We start from the raw sequence: 25,940 nt of genomic DNA on the forward strand, positions 1-25,940 counted from the left end.
GGGAACAAAAAAGACCAAGGCATTATATTTTGACAGAACAATTATGTAGACTGACTATGGTTAGTTTATTTTAAATGTGTCTGGTCCCGTACTGGTAGTTTTCTTCTTGATTTTTGAATGCCTAATGCCCAAAATAGTACGTGACACAGAGTACATGCTCAGTTAATACTGAGTGTTGAATGAATGAATAAACTTGGACTCAGAATTGTACTGTGATTGCAGTTTTAAGTTAGTTGCAAATATAGAGACATCTCCTTGAACTTGTCTCCTCAAAAATAGGGTTGAGAGGCAAAGAGAAAGATGAAAAATGCTCTACTGATTAAATAGATGAACATTTTGCAGTCAGCATTATTCATAAGAGCACGATATTTCCTGATAGTCAGTTTTAATTTTATTTATTTATTTTTTATTTTTTAGAGAGATTCCCCCCCCTTTTTTTTCAAGATTTTAGTTTTGAGTAATCTCTAAACCCAACATGGGGCTTGAATTTACAACTGTGAGATCAAGAGTCCCACACTGTACGGACTGAGCCAGCCAGGTACCCCAGTCAGTTTTAATTTTAACAAGTTTGATTAGTATGAAAATTTGATCTCTAAATAGATTGAAGAAAGGCTTTTCTCCCTTCTTTTTTGCATAACCTTGCCATCTTAAACAAAGAGACTTTTTAAAGCATTATTAAAAGGAAAGGTGCTTTTATTTCAAAAGAATTCTTAATAAACTGGTGATTGGGTAAAGGCAGGGTTTATAATGAAATTTTCACACTCATCTTAATGGTACAGGGATTCCCGCCCCCCGCCCCCGCCATAAAAATAGATGGGATGCGGTGATTTATAATGAGGTAATTCTATAGAGGCATTTTATTGAATACCTAATCCCAGGAGAGATTTTTCAGATGGCTGATATCCCAGAACAGTGCTCAGAAAACAATTACACCTACCTTGTTGGATCTGTTCACTCTTCTGTGGCATGAGTCTAATGTTTAGATTTAAAAGAGGGACATGTATCTTCCCCAAATAGCACTGAATGATACTATGGTGCTTTACTCTGGCATATAAAAATCTGTGAGATGCCAAAGGGAAAATCTGATCTATTGGAAGTGAGTTGAGAAAGTGAATGACTTAATGATTAGGTAATAAATCCTTACCAAGTAAAAATAACTAACTAAAGAGGGATATGTTAATGTTCAGTTTTCTAGCTATAAGAATAATATTTTATTATTAAGTTTCAAATCACAGAAGCTGTGATTTTGTAATGCTCTGCTTGCTAAAGAGCAGAATTCATCCTAAGCAAGACCATTTCACACTCTTAATATTAAGACTTATTTCCTGGGGTGCCTGGGTGGCTCAGTCGTCAGGCGTCTGCCTTCGGCTCAGGTCATGATCCCAGGGTCCTGGGATGGAGCCCCACATCGGGCTCCCTGCTCAGTGGGAAGCCTGCTTCTCCCTCTCCCACTCCCCCTGCTTGTGTTCCCTCTCTCGCTGTGTCTCTCTCTGTCAAATAAATGAATAAAATCTTTTAAAAAAAAAGACTTATTTCCTGATGTGCCAAATGGGACAAAGGAGAAGCTGGTCTTAAGTCTTGGGCCCAGAGAAGAGTATCAAAACAGCAATTTGTGGGTCAGAGTATTTGACAGCATCATTTTAAGTGAGCATAGGTGTATTTAGTGTGGGGTGCATCTCGGGGTTCATGCTAATGATCTGGGGGATCCTGGGAGGCCTCCAGCTTTCTCTCTTATGGTCCCAAAGGGAGGTAGTATAATTAATGTAGTGGGAAAAGCATGGAATTTAGGTCAGATTGATCTTACTCAAAGAGAAGAGGGAGGTTTTGGTTTTGGTTTTGGTTTTCTCTTAATTGCATCGTATTTACAAGCTGTGTGACTTTAAGCAAATAACTTAAGCTCTCTGATCTTCAGTTTCTTTGTGGGTAAGGTGGGAACAAGGCTCTTGAGAGGAATAAATGAACTCTTGCCTCACAGCACCTCTTTCTTAGGAGCTGCCACCCAGTGGCTCTCCTCCCCCCTCCCTCCACTTCATTGTCCTCACACCTCTAGCATACAGAATAGCTGTAGACTTCATATTAGCAAAATGTTAAGTCTGTATTTGAAAATCAAGCCCAGGGAAGGACTCTTCCCAGTGAGTTTCTGAGAATGTAAGAAGGTTAGAGACCTTAGACACGCATGTAATAAGGTTGTTATCTTCGTGCACTTGGAATAAAATAAGGGTATTTGCTTATAAATTTTGAACTCCAATTATTCTAAAATCTGTTATATCTATTACCTGTTTCCCTTACCTTTTTTTTCCAGGAAATTCTGGAAGATTTGGACTTAGATGTTATTGCCGGGTTTCATTTCAAATTTTAACTAGTTCTCAGTATAACACATTTAATGTTCTGACTTTTTTAAAAAGTCTCAAGCTGTTTAGAATATACAGCTATGTGTTCATTCCTTCCTACTTCGGTATCAGTGATTTCAAAAGGGCTGTTTATATAAGTTGATACTAATATTTTAGCTATATTTCTTTTTTGGAAGATTCTTACATTATATTCTGTTTAAAAAATAGTAAGACATTGTTATTTGATAGTGGAATTCAGATGTTTTAAGCTAGGAGTTCAATCCTTGCGAGCATTATTACAAACATTATATTAAGATTTCATTTACTGCATTTTACTGTTATCCTGTAAGATGAATATATTTAACTTAAAACTAATGGCCAGTGATTTTGAAAGTGTTATCTGTACTGATTTGTAATTTTTTAGCTTTTCCTGTTTTAAAAATTTCACATAAAGTTTTTTTGATTTCCTTGTTCTCCCAGAGGATGAGAAAATATTTGAGAGTTCAATCTATGGGTTCATACAGCACTTTTGTGATAAGAAGGGTACCCTGGGCCAGACTGCAGAAAGCTGAAACGTTTCCATGTAGCAGAGATAGCAGGAAGACCGAAGAAGAATTTGCGTTGGTCCCTCCCATTTCATTTCTGGCAAAATTCCCAGGGTGGTCTCAAAACAGCTTCTGTCAGGGAAAGCACGGTTCTGATTTCCAGGGAAAGCAATATGACACGTTAGCCTTAAATTTTCTTGTTGTAGCAAGTTTGGTTAGCAAGAAAAAATTATAAATGAAAGGCCATCTTTTAAAGTGATTCATTGACCTGTGCTTGGAAGAACCACAAGTTAATGAGGAGTGTTTAGTGGGAAGTGAAAAGACCCATTTGGTTTGGGACGGGACCCCTGGGACCCCTGCCGGACTCGCAGGCTGAGTGCAGACAGCCTTGGCAGGCCGAGTGTAGACAGCCTCCGGATGGAGCCCTGCCTGTACACAGGCAGAGGGGTGAGGTAATGATTTCCTTTCTAGATTCTCTTTAGCCATGAAATTTGTTAAGAATGTTATTCCTGATGCACTGAGTTACCATCTTCATTGCTTCAAGTTCTCTGGGTTCAGAACTTTTTAACCAGGTCATCCCTAATATTAATATCGTAAAATACAGTTTCTCAGTTTCTATGGAAGAATGGTCATATCACTTTGATGGCAGGGTACTTGTGATTCTGTCCTGGGAATGTGCATTGATAAATTGATACCAGCTCCTGGCATGTAGCTTTTTCTTATTTCCTCATCATTTAAAGATAGAGATAAAAATGAGAGAAGCATATTTCTTTTCCATAATGGTTGGACAAGACCTTTAGATCAGATCTCTAGTGGTTCAAACAAAACAAAACAAATCTCATTCTCTAGACTCTTGGCTTTTGCCTAAATATGATTTATAAAACTGTGAAGTGTTGCTAATCTTGAAATGATACCGGAGGGATATGATTTTCCAACACCCTTAATACATTTGACTATAGAACATCGCAAAACACTTACTCTTAAGTGTTTTGTGCTCTTTCTTGCAAAGGACTGTCAGCAAAATGGATAATTTAAAAATAGCGTGGTCCAAACTAGAGGAAAATAGTTTCTTAATTCAAAAAAGTTGCTATTAGAAATGTTTCTTTTCTCTAAGGGAGGATATAAACTAAAACATTTTACATGTGTGCTTACTTTTCATAACCTCTGTAAGTGCCAACTGAAGAAGGGGGTAGAATCCTTCCACATGCCTCTGTAGTTTGAAAACCAGGTCATCCCTAAGATTAATGTCCTAAAACACAATTTCTCAGTTCCTATGGAAAATTGGTCTTTTCACTTTTATGATGGGGATTTTTAAAGTTATCAAAGACAGCCTGATCTTTCACACAGCACTTTGCGATTATGCTGTGTTTGAGTCCCCCTTCCTATACTTTGTATACATAAGTGAAACTGCTTTTATTTCATATGAATCATTTAAACATAGACGTTAGATGCCCAGGACTTTGGTGTCACATTCAATTCTCACAGACTTGCGTGGGGTTGTAACTACCTACAGTAGTTAACAGGCCCAAAGTCACAGTCGCCGATTAGAAGTAGAAGCACGATTTTTACCCAGTCTTGACTCTAAAGTCAGTCAAGAGCCCCAAGGCTGTGCCGGGGACTGGTGACCCACCTGGAGCTGTGCATGACAGCCTAAGTCCCTTGGCTGAAAAGGAGAACATCACTCAGTGTGCTGGCTTTTTACTAGGAGCAATTGGTTGTAAATGACAGTATCCTGAAAGTCTGTTGTTTTTTCCCCTCACATTTTTTCTAGGGAAGCTTGGACATGGTTCTCTTGGGGTACATCTTCATGGTCTCATTGCAGAGAATGATGTCAGTCTCCTTGCTGCAGCTCTGCGGATTCAGGTTGGTTTGACGCAGCTCTTTGAGAATTTTTGAGTTGAGAGCTTTGATGAATAGTTGCCAACATTTTGCAAGTGTTTTCTGTTGAGCAGACACAGTATTAAGCACCTTACCCACATAATGTCATTTAATTCTTACAACAGCCCTGGAAGATAATGTCATTCCCATTTGGTAGATAAGGCCTTTGGTGACATGACAAGTGTGGGATGGGGACCCAAATCAGGGTCTGTTGTTAGTTATCGATTGCTGTGGAATAAATTATCCCTCAAATTTTGCAACCTAGGACAATAAACATTTATTATCTCACAGTGATTGTGGATCAGAGATTTGGGAACAGCTCAGCTGTATGGTTTTGGCTCAGGGTCTCTCATGCAGTTGAAATCAGGAGGTCAGCAGAAGGCTTTACTGGGGCCAGAGCCTCCCGCTTCCAAGATGGCTCACTCACATGGCTGTTGGGAAGATGCCTTAGACCCTCACCATGCAGACTTCTCAGTAGAGCTGCTCATGATAGGAGCAGCTAACCTCCCCCAGAATGAGTGATCCAAAGGAGAAGGCAAGGAGGAAGCCGCAGTAGGTTTTATGACCTAGCTGTCAAAGTCAGCCACCACCATTTACCTGTTTCCTCTTTGCTAGAAGCGAGCCACCAATCTAGTTCACATTCAGGGGAAAGGGAATCGGGCTCACCTTTCAAAGACAGGAGTATTAAAGATTGCGGACTGCTTTTCAAACCACAACCATCTATATGACCCAAAGCCCAAGATCTCCAGCTCGCCACCGTGCGAGCTATGCATTCTGCTGGCAGTGACCTTGACTATCAGGAGAGAAACCGGAGCCTATAATTCCAGCCACACTGGAATTAAGCAAAAGCACGTTTTAGTTTCTTTCTTACGTACATGGTATATACGATGAAAACTTCTTACTTCCAGGGGCGTCTGGCTGGCTCATTCGGTAGAGCATGCGACTCTTGATCTCAGGGCCGTGAGTTCAAGCCCCACGATGGGCATGGCGCTCACTAAAAATGAAGAAATAAATAAACTGACCCCCCCTTTAAAAAAATAAAAATAAATAAAACTTGTTACTTCCAAATGGGATATGATACCTTTCTGTAAGGACTGTGTCACATTTCAACCTAAGCCAAATATTATTTCTCTGGCTCTCTTTGTGTATCACCATTTAACAATTCAGTGCTCTTGTTCTATTACATCAACTGTACAAGGATCATACTTGAAATGGTGTTGCAGAGTTTGGAAGCTGGGCATCCAAGCTGATCATTCATGCATTCTCACATTTCCCTCATTTTTTCTCTTCTGAGATGGAGAACCCACTTTTATTCTAGGACTTGACGACTTTAGTGAACACTTAACCTATTTTAAAAGTACCTGTATCTCACATTTTCCTTTTTAAGACAAAACCTACAATGCTAATTACATGTGAACAAAGGTGTTCCTGATACTCACTTGGGTTATTTTGCAACTCTAATCCTTTTCATGACATAACATCCCTGAACAGTATCTTCATAGTTTAGATACATACCCTGTCAGCCTTTACTTGGATAACATGCTTTCCTTTCTGTCCCTTGAAGAACATGGTCAGCAGTGGAAGGAGATGGCTACGTGAACAGCAGCATGCAAGGTGGAGACTTCACTGCTTGAAACTCCAGCCTCTCTCCCCCGTGCCAAGGTATCCGCCAGAATTGTTTGTCGTGACATCAGGGCACCAAAGTGCCTCAGATATCCAAAGTTACCCATTGGGTGGGGACACACTTCATGGTATTATGGCTTTGATGGTGGATAATTTTCTCTAATCACATTGCTGCACTATTTATTCTATTGTTTAAGCCCTAAAAATTAAATAGTAATGAACATGTGTACCATATTCTGTCAGTTCTAGGGTGTATATTTCTTTCATTTCTGAAGTCAGGATGTCCCTTACTGTTGATGTATCCTGCATTAAATGGCATTGTTTTTTCTTCTTAGTGGTCTATAACATAATGCTGTCTTCTATTTGACAAAATACAGTAATATGATGTTTGGAATATGCTTTCCAGTGTTAGAAATGCCCAATTCATCTGTCAGCTTGGTCTTCACAGCCACGTAGGTGTCTACGCTGGGGGCATATGCCCAACCAAACCAAACCCCATTCTATGTGGGAAGTGAGTTTAGCTTTCCTCAGAACATAGTAATATCTACTATCTGACAGGGTATGCTGTGATATTCCAGATGGATATTTTCTTCAGAGTAGCATTTAATGAAGTGCAAGCTATATATTCTCTGCATAAATTTGGAAATATATACTGCAGGAATAATTCATTAGATAAGATACCAGAGCCAGAGGCAAACTGAGGGTTTTAGAGGGGAGGGGAGTGGGGGGATGGGTTAGCCTGGTGATGGGTATTAAAGAGGGCACGTCTTGAATGGAGCACTGGGTGTTATATGCAAACAATGAATCATGGAACACTACATCAAAAACTAATGATGTAATGTATGGTGATTAACATAATAAAATAAAATTTTTTAAAAATGATATTAGGGCCAGAGAAATGCATTTTCTAGCCTCATCGTGGGTCCCTCTGGCTGCCCCCCACTCCAGTGAATTGGCCCCACCCTCTTCATCCAGGCATGCACAAATGCCATTGGAAAACAATGCACTGAAAACAACACATCATCAGTAGATAAAACCCCCAGGAATTGATGAATTTTTCATTTGATAACAACTTGCTTTTTAGATTTGATCCGTTTCCTTATGCCACAGCTGAACACTCATGGTTCCATTCTACCCACCTGGCTATGTTTTCACCCCTGAAATAGACTGAACATCCCCTTCTGTGTTCATTAATACATAAATTCTAGGGAATGTGTGTTTTGTAATGTCACCCCTCTTGTTGTGTAATCTGTTTCATCAAATATCTTAAGTTACTTACGTTGTTAAAAGACTTTAATTTTTAAAAGTAAATGAGTACGTTCTACTTACAGAGAGCGAAAAAAAAATGAGGTGGACTCTGCCAAATTGTGTACCAAAGTCTTTGCATAAATCTAAATAAATTTCACTTGGGGGAAGAAATGTTTTATTTGCTGAACCAAATTTGACTTCTGAGGTATGGGCGGGGGGGAGAAAGACAGGCTGAGTAGTTTATAAATTCCTCAAAAATCAGAACGATATCACTGTCACTCTTTAGCTAGTGAGGAGAAAACTTTGGAGGTTTTCTTAGAGTCGGCGTTTCCATTTAGGAGATTTGGGGAGGAGAGAAAGAGAAAACAGGTGTAGACAGGAAGGCAAAATGAAGTGGGAGCATAGGCAGTGAAGCAAGAGGGGGAGAACTGGAAATGAAAATGCAGGTGTAGCCGGGGAAGGAAGCATAGAGCTCAGCCCTCATCTGCATCCGGGCTGAGCTGCACTGACCCTCTCTGAGCTGCCGTACTTAGCGCACTTTAGAGAAGTTCGGGTTGGAAGTGGGTTCACTGTTACCTCGTGCCCCAAGGTCAGACTTCCATGGGGTCGTGGAGGAGAACACAGAGCAGTGTGAGGGCTTCAAGTCGAGTATCAGCAGGAGCGAGAGAAAGAAAAATCAGAGCAGGGGGCCGCCTGCCAGTGGAGACTACTGGGCCCCCAAATAAGGGCCCCAGCGTGAGGCAGGGCACTGCTGTCTCCCCAAGTGTCAACCCTGATGACCGACCAAGTCTCTGAGGCCTGCTGTCCCCAGCTCTGTCTTGTGCCTGCTACGTCTTCCTCTCAAACAGGTGCTCAGTCCAGCAGATGGATGGCCTGAACCCCCATTAAAACAAGTAGCTGAGCTCAGGAGCCCCAAAAGACTCTTCTGAGAAGCTCAGCACCTGCCAATTTCATAGCACTCCTATAAGCTGAACAGTGGTGTTCTCATCTTGCGAGGAAAATAGAATAAACAATTTGCCCAGTGACACTCAGGAGTTCCTAAACTTAACTGTGTCTGAACTTGAGCTTCGAGTGCTAGGTCCTTTTACTGACGGTTATGCGATTAATAAAATCTTTTGAAATATGATTTTGGATTCGAAGTAGGAAAAAGAGAGGGAAAAGTATGGACACAGATAAAACAAAATAGCATTTCCACATTTTTGAATAGCCAAGAGACACAAGCAGCTAGCCTAGTAATAGTAAGAGCATTATGCAATGACCCATCTATTCATGGTTAGCGAAGACAGTGATGACCCACAGAGAGCGCTGTACTCTACAAGGAATATACAATTCTCTCCTGTAGTATCGGTGTTATCTTTGTACCTGGGCAGAGTTCTACGATCTCCATGAGTTTTTAAGAGTTGCTTCCCTAAAGAAATGTACCATTTTTTCATGCACATTAATTATTAGCAGTTGTACTTCATACTGTTTGGGAGAGAGGACCACAGAGCAATTGCTTTGATTGAATTTTTGGCATGGCGTATGACTTTTCACTCTAGCAGTGACCACCTAAGCTGAGGAGACTCTCGCCTCTTATGTGTTTCCCCCACAGTGATCTTGAGATTTCAAAAGCACAGACTCCAAAAGCCGTGGATGTCCTTGCCAAGGAGATAGGATTGCTTGCAGATGAAATTGAAATCTATGGCAAAAGCAAAGCCAAAGTACGTTTGTCCCTGCTGGAAAGGTTAAAGGATCAAGCAGATGGAAAATACGTTTTAGTAGCTGGGTAAGACTACTTTTAAAATCTATTTTACTAAGAAAGCATGTTTATAAAACTTTCTTCCCTATTTCTGTCTGTCATCACGCCCCTCACATCCGTCGTTTTCTCAAGCTTGACATTTTTGTCCATTTCACTTGGCATTCCTTCATTTGACATGAGGTAAGTTTTCATTTTCAGTGCAAAACAAATTAGTCTCCTCCACATAATATAAAGTGTAACGAGTTGCTAATCCAGTATTTTATTTTTTTGTTTCTCATATTATGTTTTGATTATCCTTGTTCTGTCTTGGATTTTTCATTTAGTTTTTTTTTGGGATAAAAATCAAAATAAGAGTTAAAAGTAAAATATTTTGAACTGAGCAGGGGGGTATTTGTGTTCTACTCAGAAATAACATCTTAATGGAAAATGTATAGGTGATTTTCCTGTTAATATCCTTAATGTTTATTTATGTATTTGCATTATAAAAGTTCATTATTTCTCTTTTCTTGCATTTTAAAATTAATATTGGGCCATTTCCATTTGTGTTGGTCATTTTATAAAAGATAAATGCAAGCTTTTGTGAAAAGGAGTGTTTATTTTCCCTCTTTTTAAAAGAAGAAATACGTTCACGGGCTGAAAAATGATAGAAAACAAGGGATTTAAAATATTTTTTCAATGTGACCTGAGGGAACATCAGGAGACCATATAAATTCCTTTGTTGTCTTGAAATTTCATTGTGACTTAGTGATGATATATAGGCCAAGGCTTAAGGCACAAAAACCTGTTTGTTAACAGGCAGAGACATCTCTTACAACTGGACTCGTACTTAGCGCACTTGGTTAACTTTATTTTTACAGATTTTATTATTAATGTAAACGCCTTGTTTCTTTTTCCGGTTATAAAGTCACACATCCTCATAAAGCCATTCCAAAATGCAGAAAAGTATCAACAAGGAAGTAAAACATCCCAAATCCTACCACCCGGAGGAAGGGGCTGGTAACCTTTGAGATCATCTTGACACAGGGAGTCTTTCATAAATGAGCTCATCTTCCCTGCGCTGTTCTGTAAACAGTGTGGTTATTCAGCAGTGTGTCGTGTACCTAGCTCACTCCGTGCGGGCCAGTGTAGAGCTGGTGATCATTTTGCATGACTGTGTATCATTCCACTGCTCCCATCCTAGATTCTGGCGCAGGGGGCAGTAAAAATGCCTGGGATGCGGGTGGACTCCATGTCACAAATCTTCCCAGCACCGTGAAGCCCCGGGTGGCTCAGTGGCCGACAGGTCAGCGTGCTTCTAATTCTTCAAGGATATTCAGGCCAAAAAATGATTTGAAAATATCATAAGGATGTGCCACGATTTATTTAGCCCACTCTCTATTGATGGGCACTCAAATTGTTTCCCATGTTTGGCCACTATAAATACAGCCCTGTGTGTGCTCACTTGTATACTTGCCTAATGACCTCCTTAGGAAAAGTCCCTAGAGGTTTTAAATTCAGTGTTTTAAAACTATTTAAAATAAAGATAAAACTACAATCTATAATTTCACCTCCTTAATGGCCAAATAATTTCTTCATATTTCTTTCCCTCCCCTTCTCTCTTCTCTTTCTCCAGCTCCTCTGTCACTCTTTTGGAAGGATAGACAGCTAGGGCTCTCAGAGTCACTCAGTGCCTGTGGTTTTAAGGAATTTATACCATGCCTGTGGCTTAAATCTCCCTCAGGCTTTCAGGCTCACTACAGTTGGACTCCCAGTCCTACCGGGGTCCTTTCCAAGCTAGGACCCCACCCCTGATGTCTCCGTAACTGAGCTGCAGGAAAGCTCCATGTTGAGAGGAAAGGCTGGCCTCACCTACAGGAGCCCCCAGGGCCAGATCCGTGAAAGGAGCCAGCTGACTTGGGGAGTGGGTTGGGGGACCACTGGGTCCCAGGGTATGGAGCACACATGGAATCAGTGTTGCTTTTCTGGAATGTGCTTGATACAAGTTTATTTTCAGAAATAAACTCTGGGACATTCAGAACTTCAAAAGTAAATTTAGTATTTTATCCACAAATTTGCTTCCCTTTTTCCAGGCCCTGAGTGATTTTGGTAGGTGGATTTGTTGGTTTTCTCCCCGTGCTTAAGGTGAGAAGATTTAAGGAAAACCCAGGAGGATGGGCTCTCCGTATACCAAGGAAGAATCAAGCAGTAATTTTTCATGTGGAGTGGCTGTGATTTACTCTTTTGGGCACTTGTTAATACTGGAAATAAAAACAAATCTATACGTGGCCCTGCCCTTAGCTGGGAACACAGAAGTGATATTTCTGAAACAGAAGCTCTGATGGTATTGTTATCGATTCTTAACTTGAAGCCTACCCTCAAGGGCTGGCCGCATGCTGGAGAGTGACAGCTAGCCTGGTTTCCCAGGATTATGGCTGTGTGTCGGCCCATGCCCAGTAGAACATTGCTTCTTGTCCCACCCTGTCTCTTTGCTGGCATTGCTACGTGCATCTGAGCTGAAGAAGCCAGGTTGTCGTATTGTCGATAGAAATGAAGTGAAACTTCAATTCTCAAGTACAGATTTAACCCCAAGAGATAAACAGTTCTTTTTCTGAAATTGTGGTATATGTTCCTTTTAAAACAAAGATCTATGAAGGAACAAAAATTAAATTGTGTTCCTTTCAGCTGCATCAGGAAAAAAAGCTGTGGGGCTAGGAATTTGAGACGTACCTGCATCTGCAGGAAAGCCTGAAGAGTTTTAGAAAATATATACCACACTGTGTAAACCACACAAACAACAAATGATGTATTTTTTAAGTGTGTAAGCTGCCTTTTTAATCTAACTTTTTTAATAGCTGGATATTTGAGATCAGTTTAAAACACCAGACAGTCATTTTATTTATAATCTAAAATGAAAAGTTCATTTGCGATAAAGACCGCCTCCATAGTTTTACTTTTGGTCACATCAGTTATGGAAAGTGACAATTGTCAAACCATTACACATGCTGTCCCTGCTTCTTCAGAAATAGAAAGGACCCCTCCATTAAATGGAGAATTATTTCCTTTTCCTGCAAGATTTTTTTTTATATTCTGGAAATAAGACTGGCTTACAGTATAAAATATTTAACATAATGAGAAGCAAAAAGGAGAAAACAAAATCTCTCATGACTCGGAAGTGTTAAAAAATTTTTATATTTCCTTCCAGGATTTTCTCTCTATATCTATCCTTTTTACACGTTGAGATCATGCTATAAATACCATTTGGTGTCCTGCTTTTATTTCTGAATACTGTAACATGAGTCTTTCCCCATGCTTTACTCAAGTAATTCTTCAAGAAACCTAAATAATATATTCGTGGTTGCACATTTGAACATACGCATAAATGTGATTTAAATGTGTCAACAGTAGAAATAAAATATAAAACAATGGGATTTAAAAAAATCTTCTGTTAATAACCCAAATGCAGCACAGATTAATTCGCTTTAAAAGCTATTCTTCAAACTTCAGAATTTCTCATTCCGTCAGAATCATCTGTATTCCATCAGCTACACATCGCGTGGTATTTACACCTATACGTCACTGTATTTTCTTTGCCTGACAAAATGAAAAGTATTGGGACTTGTTCAGGGAAATATGCCAGAAGAATCTTAGGGGCTCTTGAGTTTTACATATTTTCCCAGTTACACTAATGAAAAGGAATTTGTTTGAGAACTTGCCTCGGAGTGCAGCGGTAGGGCATTGGATGTGTGTGCAGGCTCGGGCTCCGTTGGCCCTTCACCGATCTCTGTGCAGAAGTTTGTAGAACTTCTCTGAATTGCTCAGACAGAGCAGGTCAAAAAGAAGCCCAAATTTGTCTGTGAACAGACTGAATTTCACATTAAAGAGTAATTAAAATCATTCGCATCACTTTCTTTCATGTGTAGCATGCCAAATACCTCATTTGATTTTTTTTTTTCTTTTAATATTCCTTTTGGTAAGTGTAAAAATAACCTTTACTGACTTTTTTAAGATTTTGTTTTTCTGCCTTGGAAAGCTATTTAAATATCCGTTGAGTTTTTTGCTACATGTATTTAGAAGAAACCACTACGGATGGGGCCTTTGAACTGCTCACATCAGTCAAGTGCAATGGGAAACACAAGCCAGTGGACTATAAAGTTTGTTGTCAGGCATAAAAGCCTTTAAAAACTTCCCAGTCAGGAAGATACCTGGGATGAGTGATATATATTCACACGCTGCTTGAGCGTGTAGTTTTGGAGCGCCTGGTTAGACCCATGGCTCATGACAATAATACTGTTCTCGAGTCTAGATTTTGAGAACCATGCAGTTTTACCACTATAATCTGCATAAGCAGTCTCTTTGACCTTGGAGTAAATGGTAAACTTCTTTTAGTATGTGTCTAAACTGTCACGGAGTACTTCAGTACATTGTTACTGTAGTCGACAGTAAACGTATTTGTCTTAGAAAAGACATCATTGCTTTGTCAAGCGTTTTTTGCTTACGTGTGCCTGGACAGGTGACAGAAATGCAATGAGAATAGGCATAGTCCTTCCCCTCAGCAAGCTTGTGGGCTGGTAGGCAGGACATCCGTGTCAGGAAGCTCGTCATGATACCCTCAGAAAATTTACATAATAAATACACAATAAATGCTGTGGGATATAGAGAGGAGCAGATAAAGCTGCAGGGAGATGTTGAGGAAGAGAATGAACAAAAACCACAGTTCCCACTCCATAAACTCTAGGCTCTTATAGAAAAAAGGAATTAGGTTAACATGGTGCTCATTGTTTTCTGAATCAACTTGATAATTTGGAGTCAGAGTTAAGGATAGTGGGACAACAATTAATAAACCCAAGTCTGCAATCAAGTGTAGGAATGAGGTAAAATAAAATTTTTATTGTAGCTCTCCTTTTATTGCTCCCAATAAATACTTCCTGCTTTTTTGATTTTCTGAATTGTATTAGTTGGCAGGAAGCTAAGCGGTCCTGTGTTTCTAATTAAGAATTGGATGGTTAGCCGAAGTTTTGAGGAGGTCACTTCTGGGTGTGTCTGCTTTGGGCGGTTTCCAGCAGCTATGTTAGCCCATCCTTGGGAATGAAAATGTAATTCTTCATGTGACACACTGAAGCAAACCACCTATTCCTTTGCAGACAGTAAATGGTCAGTACGGTACTTAATCTACCCTGTCTTTGATACCACACTTTTTTTCAGGCTATCATAAGATTCTGATGCCTGTGGCTGACCAACTGCTTTTTTTCCTGTTGTACTAAGAAAATTGAAAATTTACTCAAAGTGTAAACACTCACTTGTAACGGACTTCATGATGACCAAGTGTCGTGTGGCTTGAGGAGTTTTCGAGGTTTACTTCACCCAGCGAGTTCGGGTTGGCGCCCCAGCTCCCTACCGCCAGCCTTGTCCCTACTCGCAGTGATGGCTGCCAGACCCTCACCTGGTGTCAGGCGTCTCTGCGTCACGTGATTCTGTGCGTACTTCCGTGGTTCCCTTCAGAGACTCCCCTGTCACACCCCTGCCTCACCCTCACCCTCTCTTCTGCTCCTTCTGAGTTTCCTTTTGCTTTCTTCTGACCGTTCCTTAAGAGAACATGTTCTGGACAGTTCTGTCCTTACCCCTCTTTGTACTGTGTTTACTCTCACTGAGGGATCTTTCCTGTTGCCATGCTTTAAATTGCTAATTAGTATGGTTAACAGCAGTTAAACACTTTCTATCCATACAAGTAACCTGGAATTTCTTCTGTTTTCATAGAAGTGACCTGGGGAAGTCCGGTGGCTTGCCTGGGTTTGATGGCCCCCTGTGCTGTTTACTGTTGCGCGGCCCCGGGCGAGTTACTGAACCTTCTCATTCCTCAGTTTCCTCATCAATCAAATGAGGATAAAAAAGAACCCAATAAATGTAAAGCACAGAACCTCACATACTACCTACCCCAAACCTACCCTCAATTTTATCTGGCTAACGTTTATTCATTTGCCGGGTCTCAGCTTCGGTGTTACTTTCTCTCTGAAGACTTCCCTAATGCTCCAAATCTCATCAGATCCTCCTGCCACGTGCTCTCGTAACACAGTCTCATTGCCAAGTTTCTGTCCTATGTGTTTATCACTTTCATTTTAATTGCCAGTGGATCTGTCCATATGTCCCATCAGCTGTACGCTCTGGGAGGGCAGTGATGGAGTCCAACTTGGACTTGCATCCCCTGGATCTAGGGGCCTGGCACATAGTAGTACTTAATAAATGTTTAATAAAAGAAGGATTGATTGTATTGCCATGGTGGGTCTGAGGTCGTTGGGGACGGGATGATGTATCTAAGGACGTTAGTTCATTGTGGTCACATCACTAGGTTTCGTAGGTCAAAAAAACTCTGATTATCAGTTTTGTTGTGATAGAGCATCCTGGACAACCTGATTCATGCCATCTAACTCACTGAGACCAAGTTGTAAGCCACAAGGACAGTTTTTAAATCTTGGAACACTGGTTAGAGTATGCTAAGGAACAGTTTTATGGGTCCTGACTTGGGAATATAACACACGCTTGTCCTCTTACTTGATGCTGTGATGGTGTCACTGTGGTGTGATGTTTGGTTTTGTAGGGTGTTGTGGTCAACAAGCTCCTCCAGAGTAGTTCTGCTCTCCTTAGTGTGCTGAGGAGTGTTGGGTGAAATCTTTCCCGATATTTGAGGGGCTGTTGGATGAGAAGGAATGGAGTTGAGTATGTCTGACTCCAGGAGATAGGAGCTGCTGGAATGCAGACGTCTCTTCTCTAGGACAAAAAAACTCTCTAACTGTAAAAACTCTCTGGAAATGAATGGGCTGCCCTAGAGGTAATGAGCCTCCATCACTGTGTTGGAACATGGCGAAGACAAGCCCTGAACACTAATATCTAGAAGGAGATGGAAGAGTGGGGACGACGGGATGCCTTCCAATCCTGAGAATCTGGCCATGGATCACTGAGTAGGCCTTGTGCCCGCCCACATTGTGCTTCCAGTAAATGGCCCTAGAAGAGAGAATGAGACACAACATTGTCTTGATTACTTAAACCATTTGATGGATAATTCTGTGCCATTTCTTGAAGCTGAGAATGTTACCACTGCTGAATAACTTTTCTTTTTTGGTCTCTTGCTGAAGGTGTGTCCGTATCTTGGCTTTAGCGTAAGCGTGGCCTGTGTCACGTGGGTAGACTATAAAGGTCCATGAAAATTGAAGCACTTAAGTGAATTTTGGGATGATGTGTTCTCTTCCAGTCTCCTCTGATTTGGTTCTGGTACCTTAGGTTGATTTTGCATAGGTTGTTCAGGAAATATTATGAAATTCACTTTTCCCCCTCTCCAAACCAGGATCACACCCACCCCTCTCGGGGAGGGGAAAAGCACAGTGACCGTTGGGCTCGTACAAGCAATGACTGCACACCTGAACATCAACTCCTTTGCCTGTCTCAGGCAGCCTTCTCAAGGACCAACTTTTGGAGTTAAAGGTATGTGATTTAACAACTGGTACATTTTTCAGAGCAAAATTTGGGGCAGAGAAAAGTTGTGAAAGAACATTATCAACAGATAGGGAGTTGAAACTTGTCGGAGGAACTGGTACATTTCATCCCCACGGGCACCCCCCCCCACACACACACTCAGTACGTGGTGGTCACCCCAAGGTGTTCCTCCCGCAGACGGGGCTGCAGTGCGGGCCGTTCAGCCGAGCCCCCCAGGAGGCCCATTTCCCTGGTTCCCTGGAGCAGTCGCTGGGCCCGTGCTCACCACTCCAGCCTTGGGCAGAAGCCTTCGATCTCATCAGGACCTTCTTTGCCAAGCCATTTTGCAATTCTGCCATTCATATTGGTGCTTTGTCATCCCTGCCACAGAGAAAGGCCTTTCCCTCCAAGCAGTTAAAGAGCCTTTCAGTTGGGCCTGAAGGCTCATCCTGTCAGAGCTGCTGTCAGGCCTGCCGAGCTCTGGAAACTGGGTGGCCGTGGCCAGAGATGTGGTGAAATTTCTGCCAGCTGTGCTGGGCCCCCATCCGGCACCTTCACACTCGCTACTCCTCCGCTGATTTGTCGTGAGGTCATCCTTCAGCTCACATTACAATAGCATTTATTGCTGCGATTACTATTTGTTCTTGGCACTTTGTGGTTTGTAACGGGATAATATTTATGTTACTGTCACAGCTGTTAATAAGCCCTAGCTCATTAAATACTGATAACTCCTAGGATGTCATACATTATGCGGCGGAATGAGCACTAAACTCGGAGCAAGAAGGCTGTGGTTTAAATCGTGGCTGTGTCGTTTACCGCTGTGTGGCCATTAGCCAGTTGTCACCTCTCTGAGCCACATCTGTGATCGCGCAAAATGGTTTATAGTATCTGGCTTACTGGGTTGTGAGGACCAAATGAGAGAGCATATAAAAAACATGGCACACTGTAAAAATGACAAGACACGGAAGGTATCACTCTTGTTTAAAGAAAGCTCAATCTTTTTAATGTAGTAACTGAACTATTTCGAGCAATAGTCAGCATACCAAACCTTACATACTATTATCTAAAATCAATTGATTGAATTTTATAATGTGTTAGTCTGAGTTCACCAGATGGATCTTGCTGAACAAGGTTTTTTGGTACTTCAAGCACGTGCAATTTAGATAACACAGAGCTGCATAGATCTGAGAATAAATGAATAAAATAATCTCATGTTTGCTGTAATGACATTTGCTATATTATTTTTACCTTTTTTTTTTTTTTTTTTAAACCAAGAAACTGAAGTCCTTCCATTGCATAGTTGGACAGTCGGGACTTTTTTCCCCTTTTATTCTGCTTTGAAAGACAGTTAATGTTTTTTACTACCTGTTGTTTCATCTTGGGGGTGGCCTTCCTGCTGGGTTTGGGGAGCTGTGTCCCTACGACCCCGTTCATCCTGTGTCGCTGTACTTGGTAAATGATTTCAATGGTACCTGCTTTATTGTTCAGGAGGCGCTGCAGGTGGCGGATACGCCCAGGTCATCCCCATGGAGGAGGTAAGATCTCAGCGAAAAACATGTCGTGTGTCATTGTTTTCCCTTCCTGGAACCTTTTTCTGGGCCCCATAAGCCCAGGCCCACAGTCCTTTATCCTCAGTCCCAGAATCCTGAAGGCTCTGAAAACCAAAAACATTTGCATGACTTACAGTGGCGAAACCTGACATTTACTGTTACGAGCTATTTATGTCTATGGCATTTGGTATAAATATTCATATATTTTGCTGCAGATTTGATTAATAGATGCGGACCTAGACCCTGCTTCGGTGTATTATTAAAAAATTAGAGGTATATCACACTATGTTTCTAAATTACCAAAAATTCTGAATCCCAAACCCCACATGACTCCAAGGCTTCTGGGCAAGACAGTGGAGATGTATCTCCTCCTCAGTCATCAGTTATACTGCTCAATTCAGGAGGACTTGGACTCCTCCCTTGGGCAAAGTGAGACTCCAAAATAGTGCTGAAGAGGGGCGCCTGGGTGGCTCAGATGGTTAAGCGTCTGCCTTCGGCTCAGGTCATCATCCCAGGGTCCTGGGATCGAGCCCCGCATCGGGCTCCCTGCTCACCAGGGAGCCTGCTTCTCCCTCTCCCTCTGCTGCTCCCCCTGCTTGTGCTCTGTCTGTCTTTCTGTCTCTCTCAAATGAATAAATTTTTAAAAAATCTTTATAAAAAACAAAACAAAATAGTTCCTAAGAAAAATGGGCAAGAAGGGCCAAAGGTGTCCATTCTTGTTTCTGTAAGAACTCCAACTCCCGCATAACCACCCCCTTGTCCCCTGCATCTGACCATCTATCCAGGTCTCATCACTTCTGCTCTCTGCACTGGCCTCTAAGTTCTGGTCCCAAGAAATCTTCCCCAAACCTGAGTCTGAGCCGGTTGCTTTCCTGTTGAGTGTATTTCAGTAGTTACTCCATCACTGTCTGTGCAGTATAGCGAGGCAGGTCCTCATGTGCTGCTCCAGCCTATCCCTCCAGCCTCCTGTCTCAGGTCCCCACGAGCCACCCTCCCTCTCCCCACCTCGTCAGACTCTCTGCTGACTCCTGCCCTGTTGTCTCTTGATTCCAAGCTTGGAGCGTTCTTCCCTTCCTGTTCTGCCCTCCCTGCCCCAGCCTGTCCTTCTCTAAGTTTTGTTCTACCCCCCAGATCCCCTCCTGTTCTGTTGCTCTCATCCGGTTCAGTGGGCCATGGTGAGTTAGCGGCCATAGACCCAGCACTCAGCCCAGCGCCCAGCACACAGTAGAGGCTCACTCGGAAATGTTTGTTGGTGTCGTTGAATGAATAGGAAAGGTGTTTACCTGTGAAGGCCTGAGTGTCAGGGAAGCTACAGGGAAAATCTGGACACTTTTCAAGTATTGGGGGTGGGGTGAGAAAGAATAGTGCGGGGCATTGCGGAAAAGATAGCCCCGAGCCTCCCATCTGAAAGGGAGTGAGTAATATTCACAAGCCAGGACGACCCAGAGCCAGGAGGCCAGGTTGGGGATATGGAGTACAAGGAACATGCCCAGGGGAATGGCTCGAGAATTTCTGTGCAGATATTCAAAGGGCATTGGTGTCCTGCTGTCACATGGCATCAGCTGCATGGCTCAGACTTGGGGCAAACTTGAGGCATATGATAGTTGCAACTGCCTTATGATCATTAAATAAGCCAGAAACAATCAGGCAGTTTGTTCCTTGAGTTCCAAGACCTCCCGTATCTTCTTCATCTCTCTATCCCCAGTTCTGAGCACAATGCCCGGCACTCAGACCACATTTGTTGACCGACTGCATGAATAGACAATGTGTACCAAAAGAACCTTAATAAATAATCATGGGGAAATGTTTGAATAAATTCCAGATGGGTTGAGGAATTGAAGGTGAAAATACTAAGACTTGAAGGGTGAGAAGGAGCCAGGGTTGTGCAGAATGGGGGGGAGGGGGGGAAGTATCCCAGGGAGTGGCACCTGCTCGGGGGACAGCACTGAGGGGCAAGAAGGGGTTTGGTCTCTTCAGGGAACAAGAGGCCACCAGCATGTGTCCATGGGCCAGCAGGGGTGGAGGGAGTGAGGTATAGAAATGGACGGGGACCAGCTCTTTCAGGCTATGAAGTTCATGGCCGAGAGCCTGGGTATTATTTGAATATCATGGTCCGCCATGGAAGGGATCTTGACAGAGTAATAATATTGATATAAACTGAGTTTTATAAGAAGAGGGCTGGCTTCTGTGCAGAGAATAGACTGCTAGGAGTCCAGAGCAGATGCTAGGAGTCTAGTAAGGAGGCCCAGGGGGAAGATGGTGGTGTGGCATTGAGGACAGAGAAAGGATGGTAGTGATGTAAGACATGTTTGCTGGGTTTGCAGAATTAGATGTGGGGAGTTAGAAAGGGGGAGGGCATCCAAGATAGTGGGCTGAGCAACTCCATTTATTGAATTGGAGGATGGGGGGCAGCGCGGCTGGGTGGCTTAGTCAGCTAATTGTACCACTCTTGATCTTGGCTCAGGGTCATGAGTTCAGGCCCCCCATTGGCTCCACACTGGTCATGGAGCCTACTAAAAAAAAAAAGGATCAGAAATGGAGGATGGGGTCAGTGGGGAGTCTGCTTCTCCCTCTGACCCTTCCCCCTCTCAGGCTCTCTCACTGTCTCTCCCTCAAATAAAAAATAAAAAGCCAAAATCTTTAGGACGCCTGGGTGGCTCAGTTGTTTAAGAAATGGAGGATGGGGTGGTAATGGCCATGTGGCTGGAGATGCAGGGGCAAAGGGGTTGTGGTCAGAAGAAGAAGAGAAGCCTGTTTGGGGCCAGTGGACACCCCAGTGGATATCAAATAGGCAGCAGGGAAGAAAAACAAGCCAGTTGTAACATGACGGAAGGATTCAATAGAAACATCAGAAAAGAAATATTAACTAGCCAATGATTGTTTATTTTCACTAATAATCAAATTAATCTACATTAAAACTTCTACCAGGTATTTGACTTACCAAATTGACAGAGTTGGATTTTTTATAATAATAATAATAATTAATAATAATAAATTTTAGCAGCGAGAGATTGAAATATACTTTTATACACTGCTGGGAAGCAGATGTTGGTAAAGCTCTCCTGGAGGGCAAGTAAAAATATGTATCAAGTGCCTTAAAAACAGTATCATACCTTCTGGCCCAAATAAATCCATTCTTAGTTTATCCTGAGCAAAAACTGGCTGTGTGTGCAAAGATTTAATTTTAAGCTATTTTCACACAGCTTGTAGCATTAAAAAAAAAATGGGGAGACAATCTTAAATGTCTAATAATAGGATATCATATTAACTATATTTTGAAGACTATTTAATGATGTAAAAATGCTAGTAATATTAACACTAAGTATAAAAGTTAAGGTGTAAGGGCACCTGGGTGGCTCAGTCTGTTGAGTGACTGACTCTTGATCTCAGCTCAGGTCTTGATCTCATGGTTGTGAGTTCGAGCCCTGTCTTGGGCTCGCACTAGGTGTGGAACCTACTTAAGAAAAAAAAAAAAAGCCAAGGTGTAAACTCTTATGGTGTTATGATCTTGATATTAAAAATGACAAATTTTAGGGGCTCCTGGGTGGCTCAGTCGTTACGCGTCTGCCTTCGGCTCAGGTCATGATCCTAGGGTCCTGGGATCGAGCCCCACATCGGGCCCCCTGCTCAGCGGGAAGCCTGCTTCTCCCTCTCCCACTCCCCCTGCTTGTGTTCCTTCTCTTGCTTTGTCTCTCTCAGTCAAATAAATAAATAAAATCTTTAAAAAAAATGACAAATTTTATAAAATATACATATGTAATTTTTCATATTTTCTACTGATCATATACTTTATTTTATAAAATGAGGTTTTAACTGATCAGCTGGTGTTCCGGGGTGGTATTTCAATTCTTTCAAAAAGCAATTTTGGTGGTATTATCAAGGTCTTTTAACCACACTGCTGGAAATATATGGCTTATTAGCAACTAATTTAAAAATATTATTTGCATGTATTCTTTGTAATTGTAGCCTTCTTTGCAAAGGTGAAAATTTGGTAGCAATTTAAATGTCTGGACATAGGAGACTGAAAACTTTTGGTACATCTACTCTATTATACAGACCCTATGAACTGTAACTACATATAAACAAGATTATTACATTAAAATACGTAGTAATAAGTTCTTTTTTTTTTCTTTTAAAGATTTTATTTATTTATTTGAGAGAGAGAGAATGAGAGACAGAGAGCATGAGAGGGAGGAGGGTCAGAGGGAGAAGCAGACTCCCTGCTGAGCAGGGAGCCCGATGCGGGACTCGATCCCAGGACTCCAGGATCATGACCTGAGCCGAAGGCAGTCGCTTAACCAACTGAGCCACCCAGGCGCCCCGTAGTAATAAGTTCTTAAACAAAAAGTTACCAAATGTATTATGAGTATTCTGAGTCTACAAATAATTAACATGCATGCACATAAGACTGGAAGGAAAATAACAGAATAGAGTCTCGAGGGTGATACATGTTTTTTATTTCTCAGACTGTCATATTTTATATTATTCTATTGTTACTGTTTGTTTTATTCCCTGCCTCATTTTAAAGTATATCTGATATGACACCATTTTCTAAATCATAAAAACAATGCATGAAAAACAAGGGCCACAACATACTTTATATGAGGATCATTAAGGCCATCAGAACGTCTCACCCTTAACCCAAGAACGAAAGACGAAAGAATCTGTGGTGAGCCAGTCCGCTTAAGAGTTCTCTGGTGTCAAGTGGAAAACTCTGACATTGATTTTTTTATTTAGGCTGTTTTGTGGCCTTAGCTCATTATAAGGGTATGTGTAATTAGTGCAATAGTTTATTTGTTCAGAAAGTCCCTGGAATTACTGCCGTGCTTGTCGGAGACAAGCAGAAAGATGTTTTCATGTCATTTATAGTTCAACCTTCACTTGACCGGGGACATTCACGCCATCACTGCTGCCAATAACCTGCTGGCCGCCGCTGTTGACACAAGGATTCTGCATGAAAACACTCAAACCAATAAGGTGAGGAAGTTTCCTTGGTGGCCCTTCTGGGCATCTTATCCTGGGATTTCTGGATTCTTAAGAAGTTCATGGGAAAGCTTTAGAGTCTGTAAACTGCCTGAAATTGTATTAAACATTTTGTGAACTCTCTATGTCCTTATTTCTTGGGGAGAAGATCCATACTTTTGGTCGGATTCTCAAATGAGTTTATGACCCCTGCCACGTTGTTGGGTGAATTATGTTGTGCGTTTTAAGGCAAATATTCTTTGAGACAGGACTTCAGTTTTAAAGGCAGTTGGTAGGCCAGTTCTCTTCATTCCGTCCAAAGGTCCAGTCTCTGCTCTGTACTAAGGGGATTGGAAAGATACCTTTTTAAGCCTGTAATGTAGCCATTCTAGATGTGCTGTGAAAGAGATTAGACTCCCTTGTTGGGCTTCAGGTGCATGCAGCTGATGTAAACACACACCTGATGGGGATAGAGTACAAGTGCTAATTCCTCATAGACATAGGACGTGGATAAAAGTGGGACTTTCTGGCCTATTTACAAGGGTCCTGACTTCCTCCATTGAAAGTAATCCCTTGTGAGTTTTGGAAGCCAAAGACAGATAAATATTAATTTGATGGTTGTGAGGCTATGTAGATAAAGAAATATTTATATTTATGCAAAGTCTTTTGCAATGTTCCTTATTTCAGATCTAGTCAGATTTATTAAAAACGATAGAACTTAAGGCTACATTGCTTATATTAGCCAAGAATTTTAATAGGGTCTCTAATCTAAACAGTTTGGTTATAAATGTAATGAACTTTGTCATATCCTGTGAATTATCCAAGTTCATAGTTGGCTCTTAAGCTTATGTGGTGTTTTATTTTTGTTTTGTGTTTTTAGGGGTTGTATAATCGACTTGTTCCTTCAGTGAATGGCGTCCGAGAGTTTTCAAGCATTCAGCTTGCTCGGCTGAAAGTAAGTTTGCAGTTAGTGGCTCTTCAACAAGAAAATAATCCTAGAGACAAATCAGAAAAATGATCAAAGCCAGCAGTTTCGAACGTGATTTGATTTGAGTTTTCAGACACTCTTTGGGGAGTTACACTCTAGAGACAGAACAGTGTTAACAGAGAGAAGAGAACCCAAAGCCTCAGACCTGACTATGCCAAAGAGCAGGTGGACAAATTAGTTCCCCTCTAGAGGTCCTAGTTCCTTCAACTATAAACTGAGAGGACTGCTTGCAGATCTAGAGTACCGTAGTCAATGGACAAATCAAATTTCCGAGAGTTCTTCTCTTTCATGAATTTTCTTTGATTTCTAGGAAGTAAGATCTAGCCTCCGAAAATGTATCTCTGTGAGGTTTTACTGCAGGAAGATGCAAAGGTTGTACTAGTAGAAGCTGTCTTGTTTCTCACCCATATTATCATTTCCTAGTTCTGTTCGTTGCTGTCCTACTTATCACATTGACTCCCCCCTTGCTCTTTTCAGAGACTAAAAACTAACTTTAATGGTATAATAAGCAGCAGCCACTGATGAGTGATAATTGGTTTTTTTTTTTTTTTAAGATTTTATTTATTTATTTGAGAGAGAGAATGAGATAGAGAGAGCATGAGAGTGGGGAGGGTCAGAGGGAGAAGCAGACTCCCTGCCGAGCAGGGAGCCCGATGCGGGACTCGATCCCAGGACTCCAGGATCATGACCTGAGCCGAAGGCAGTCGCTTAACCGACTGAGCCACCCAGGCGCCCGAGTGATAATTGGTTTTAAAAGCTCACCCCCCTGGGTGCCTGGGTGGCTCAGTCGTTAAGCGTCCGCCTTCGGCTCAGGTCATGATCCCAGGGTCCTGGGATTGAGCCCCACATCGGGCTCCCTGCTGGGCAGGAAGCCTGCTTCTCCCTCTCCCACTCCCCCTGCTTGTGTTCCTGCTCTCGCTATCTCTCTCTCTGTCAAAAAAAAAACAAAACAAAAAAAACTCACCCCCCCTGCTTCTTCCTGAACCACGTTTGGTTTGTTTGAGAATACTGTACAATATACCAACCTCAGCAGTCACAACATACATCATTTCTGTTGGCATTTGTATTTTCAGGTTACTTTCTTACACTTCATTATGAACTTTCTTAGAATGTTTCCTTTACAGAAAGAGATGCACTGAGAGTTTTAATCCTTTTTTTTTTCCCCACAGTGAATTAGAGATAACTTGTTTTAAAAAAAAAAATAGGTATCAACTTGGCCTGAGTTATTGGTATTTATATTTCAAAGAAGAGCTAATGAGCTGGAACATCAATTATGTGGACAGCAGTCTATGTCCCTTCTGAGTAGAGCACGTGTGACCATGTCGTAGCACAGTCCCGAGAGTCTCTGTGTCCTAGCAACCATACCTCATTTTCATGTCATTTTAGGGTATATTGCAAATATCCATGTCCTCCATTTCAGGGATATTTGGGCATCTGTTTAGGAATTGGCCTAATCTACAATTTACTCAAAGTTCAGTGTAGTTTGGGTGTTTTGTTTTTGGTTTGGTTTGGTTTTTAGTTCAGTGTAGTTTTAAAAAGACTTTCCAGTCATGGAAGAAATAAAATAAGAGGGATAATTTGGGTTACATTTTGCTTTCTCTTCCTCACATTTTTTTCCCCTCCTCATCATTAGAA

General features: G+C 41.6%; 1 protein-coding gene across 3 annotated transcripts in view; it reads left to right on the forward strand.

Annotated features, from left to right (window-relative positions):
- Nucleotides 1-25,940, forward strand: part of LOC102735769 (monofunctional C1-tetrahydrofolate synthase, mitochondrial) — a 560,423-nt gene that overhangs the window by 34,261 nt on the left and 500,222 nt on the right. The window contains exons 9-15 of one of the 3 annotated variants that reach the window (XM_081829155.1): nt 4,647-4,738; nt 6,318-6,415; nt 9,216-9,389; nt 16,678-16,814; nt 18,294-18,340; nt 23,225-23,332; nt 24,198-24,265. The exons of 1 other annotated variant lie outside the window; for it this stretch is intronic. In XM_081829155.1, the coding sequence (XP_081685281.1) occupies nt 4,647-4,738; nt 6,318-6,415; nt 9,216-9,389; nt 16,678-16,814; nt 18,294-18,340; nt 23,225-23,332; nt 24,198-24,265 (724 nt within the window). Of the gene's footprint in view, nt 1-4,646; nt 4,739-6,317; nt 6,416-9,215; nt 9,390-16,677; nt 16,815-18,293; nt 18,341-23,224; nt 23,333-24,197; nt 24,846-25,940 lie in introns of those variants that run through there. One more of the 3 variants, XM_081829154.1, reaches the window with a different exon arrangement.

This window comes from Leptonychotes weddellii, chromosome 8 (assembly GCF_054177405.1).
Source record: "Leptonychotes weddellii isolate Sample4059 chromosome 8, ASM5417740v2, whole genome shotgun sequence".
NCBI classification, from domain to species: domain Eukaryota; kingdom Metazoa; phylum Chordata; class Mammalia; order Carnivora; family Phocidae; genus Leptonychotes; species Leptonychotes weddellii.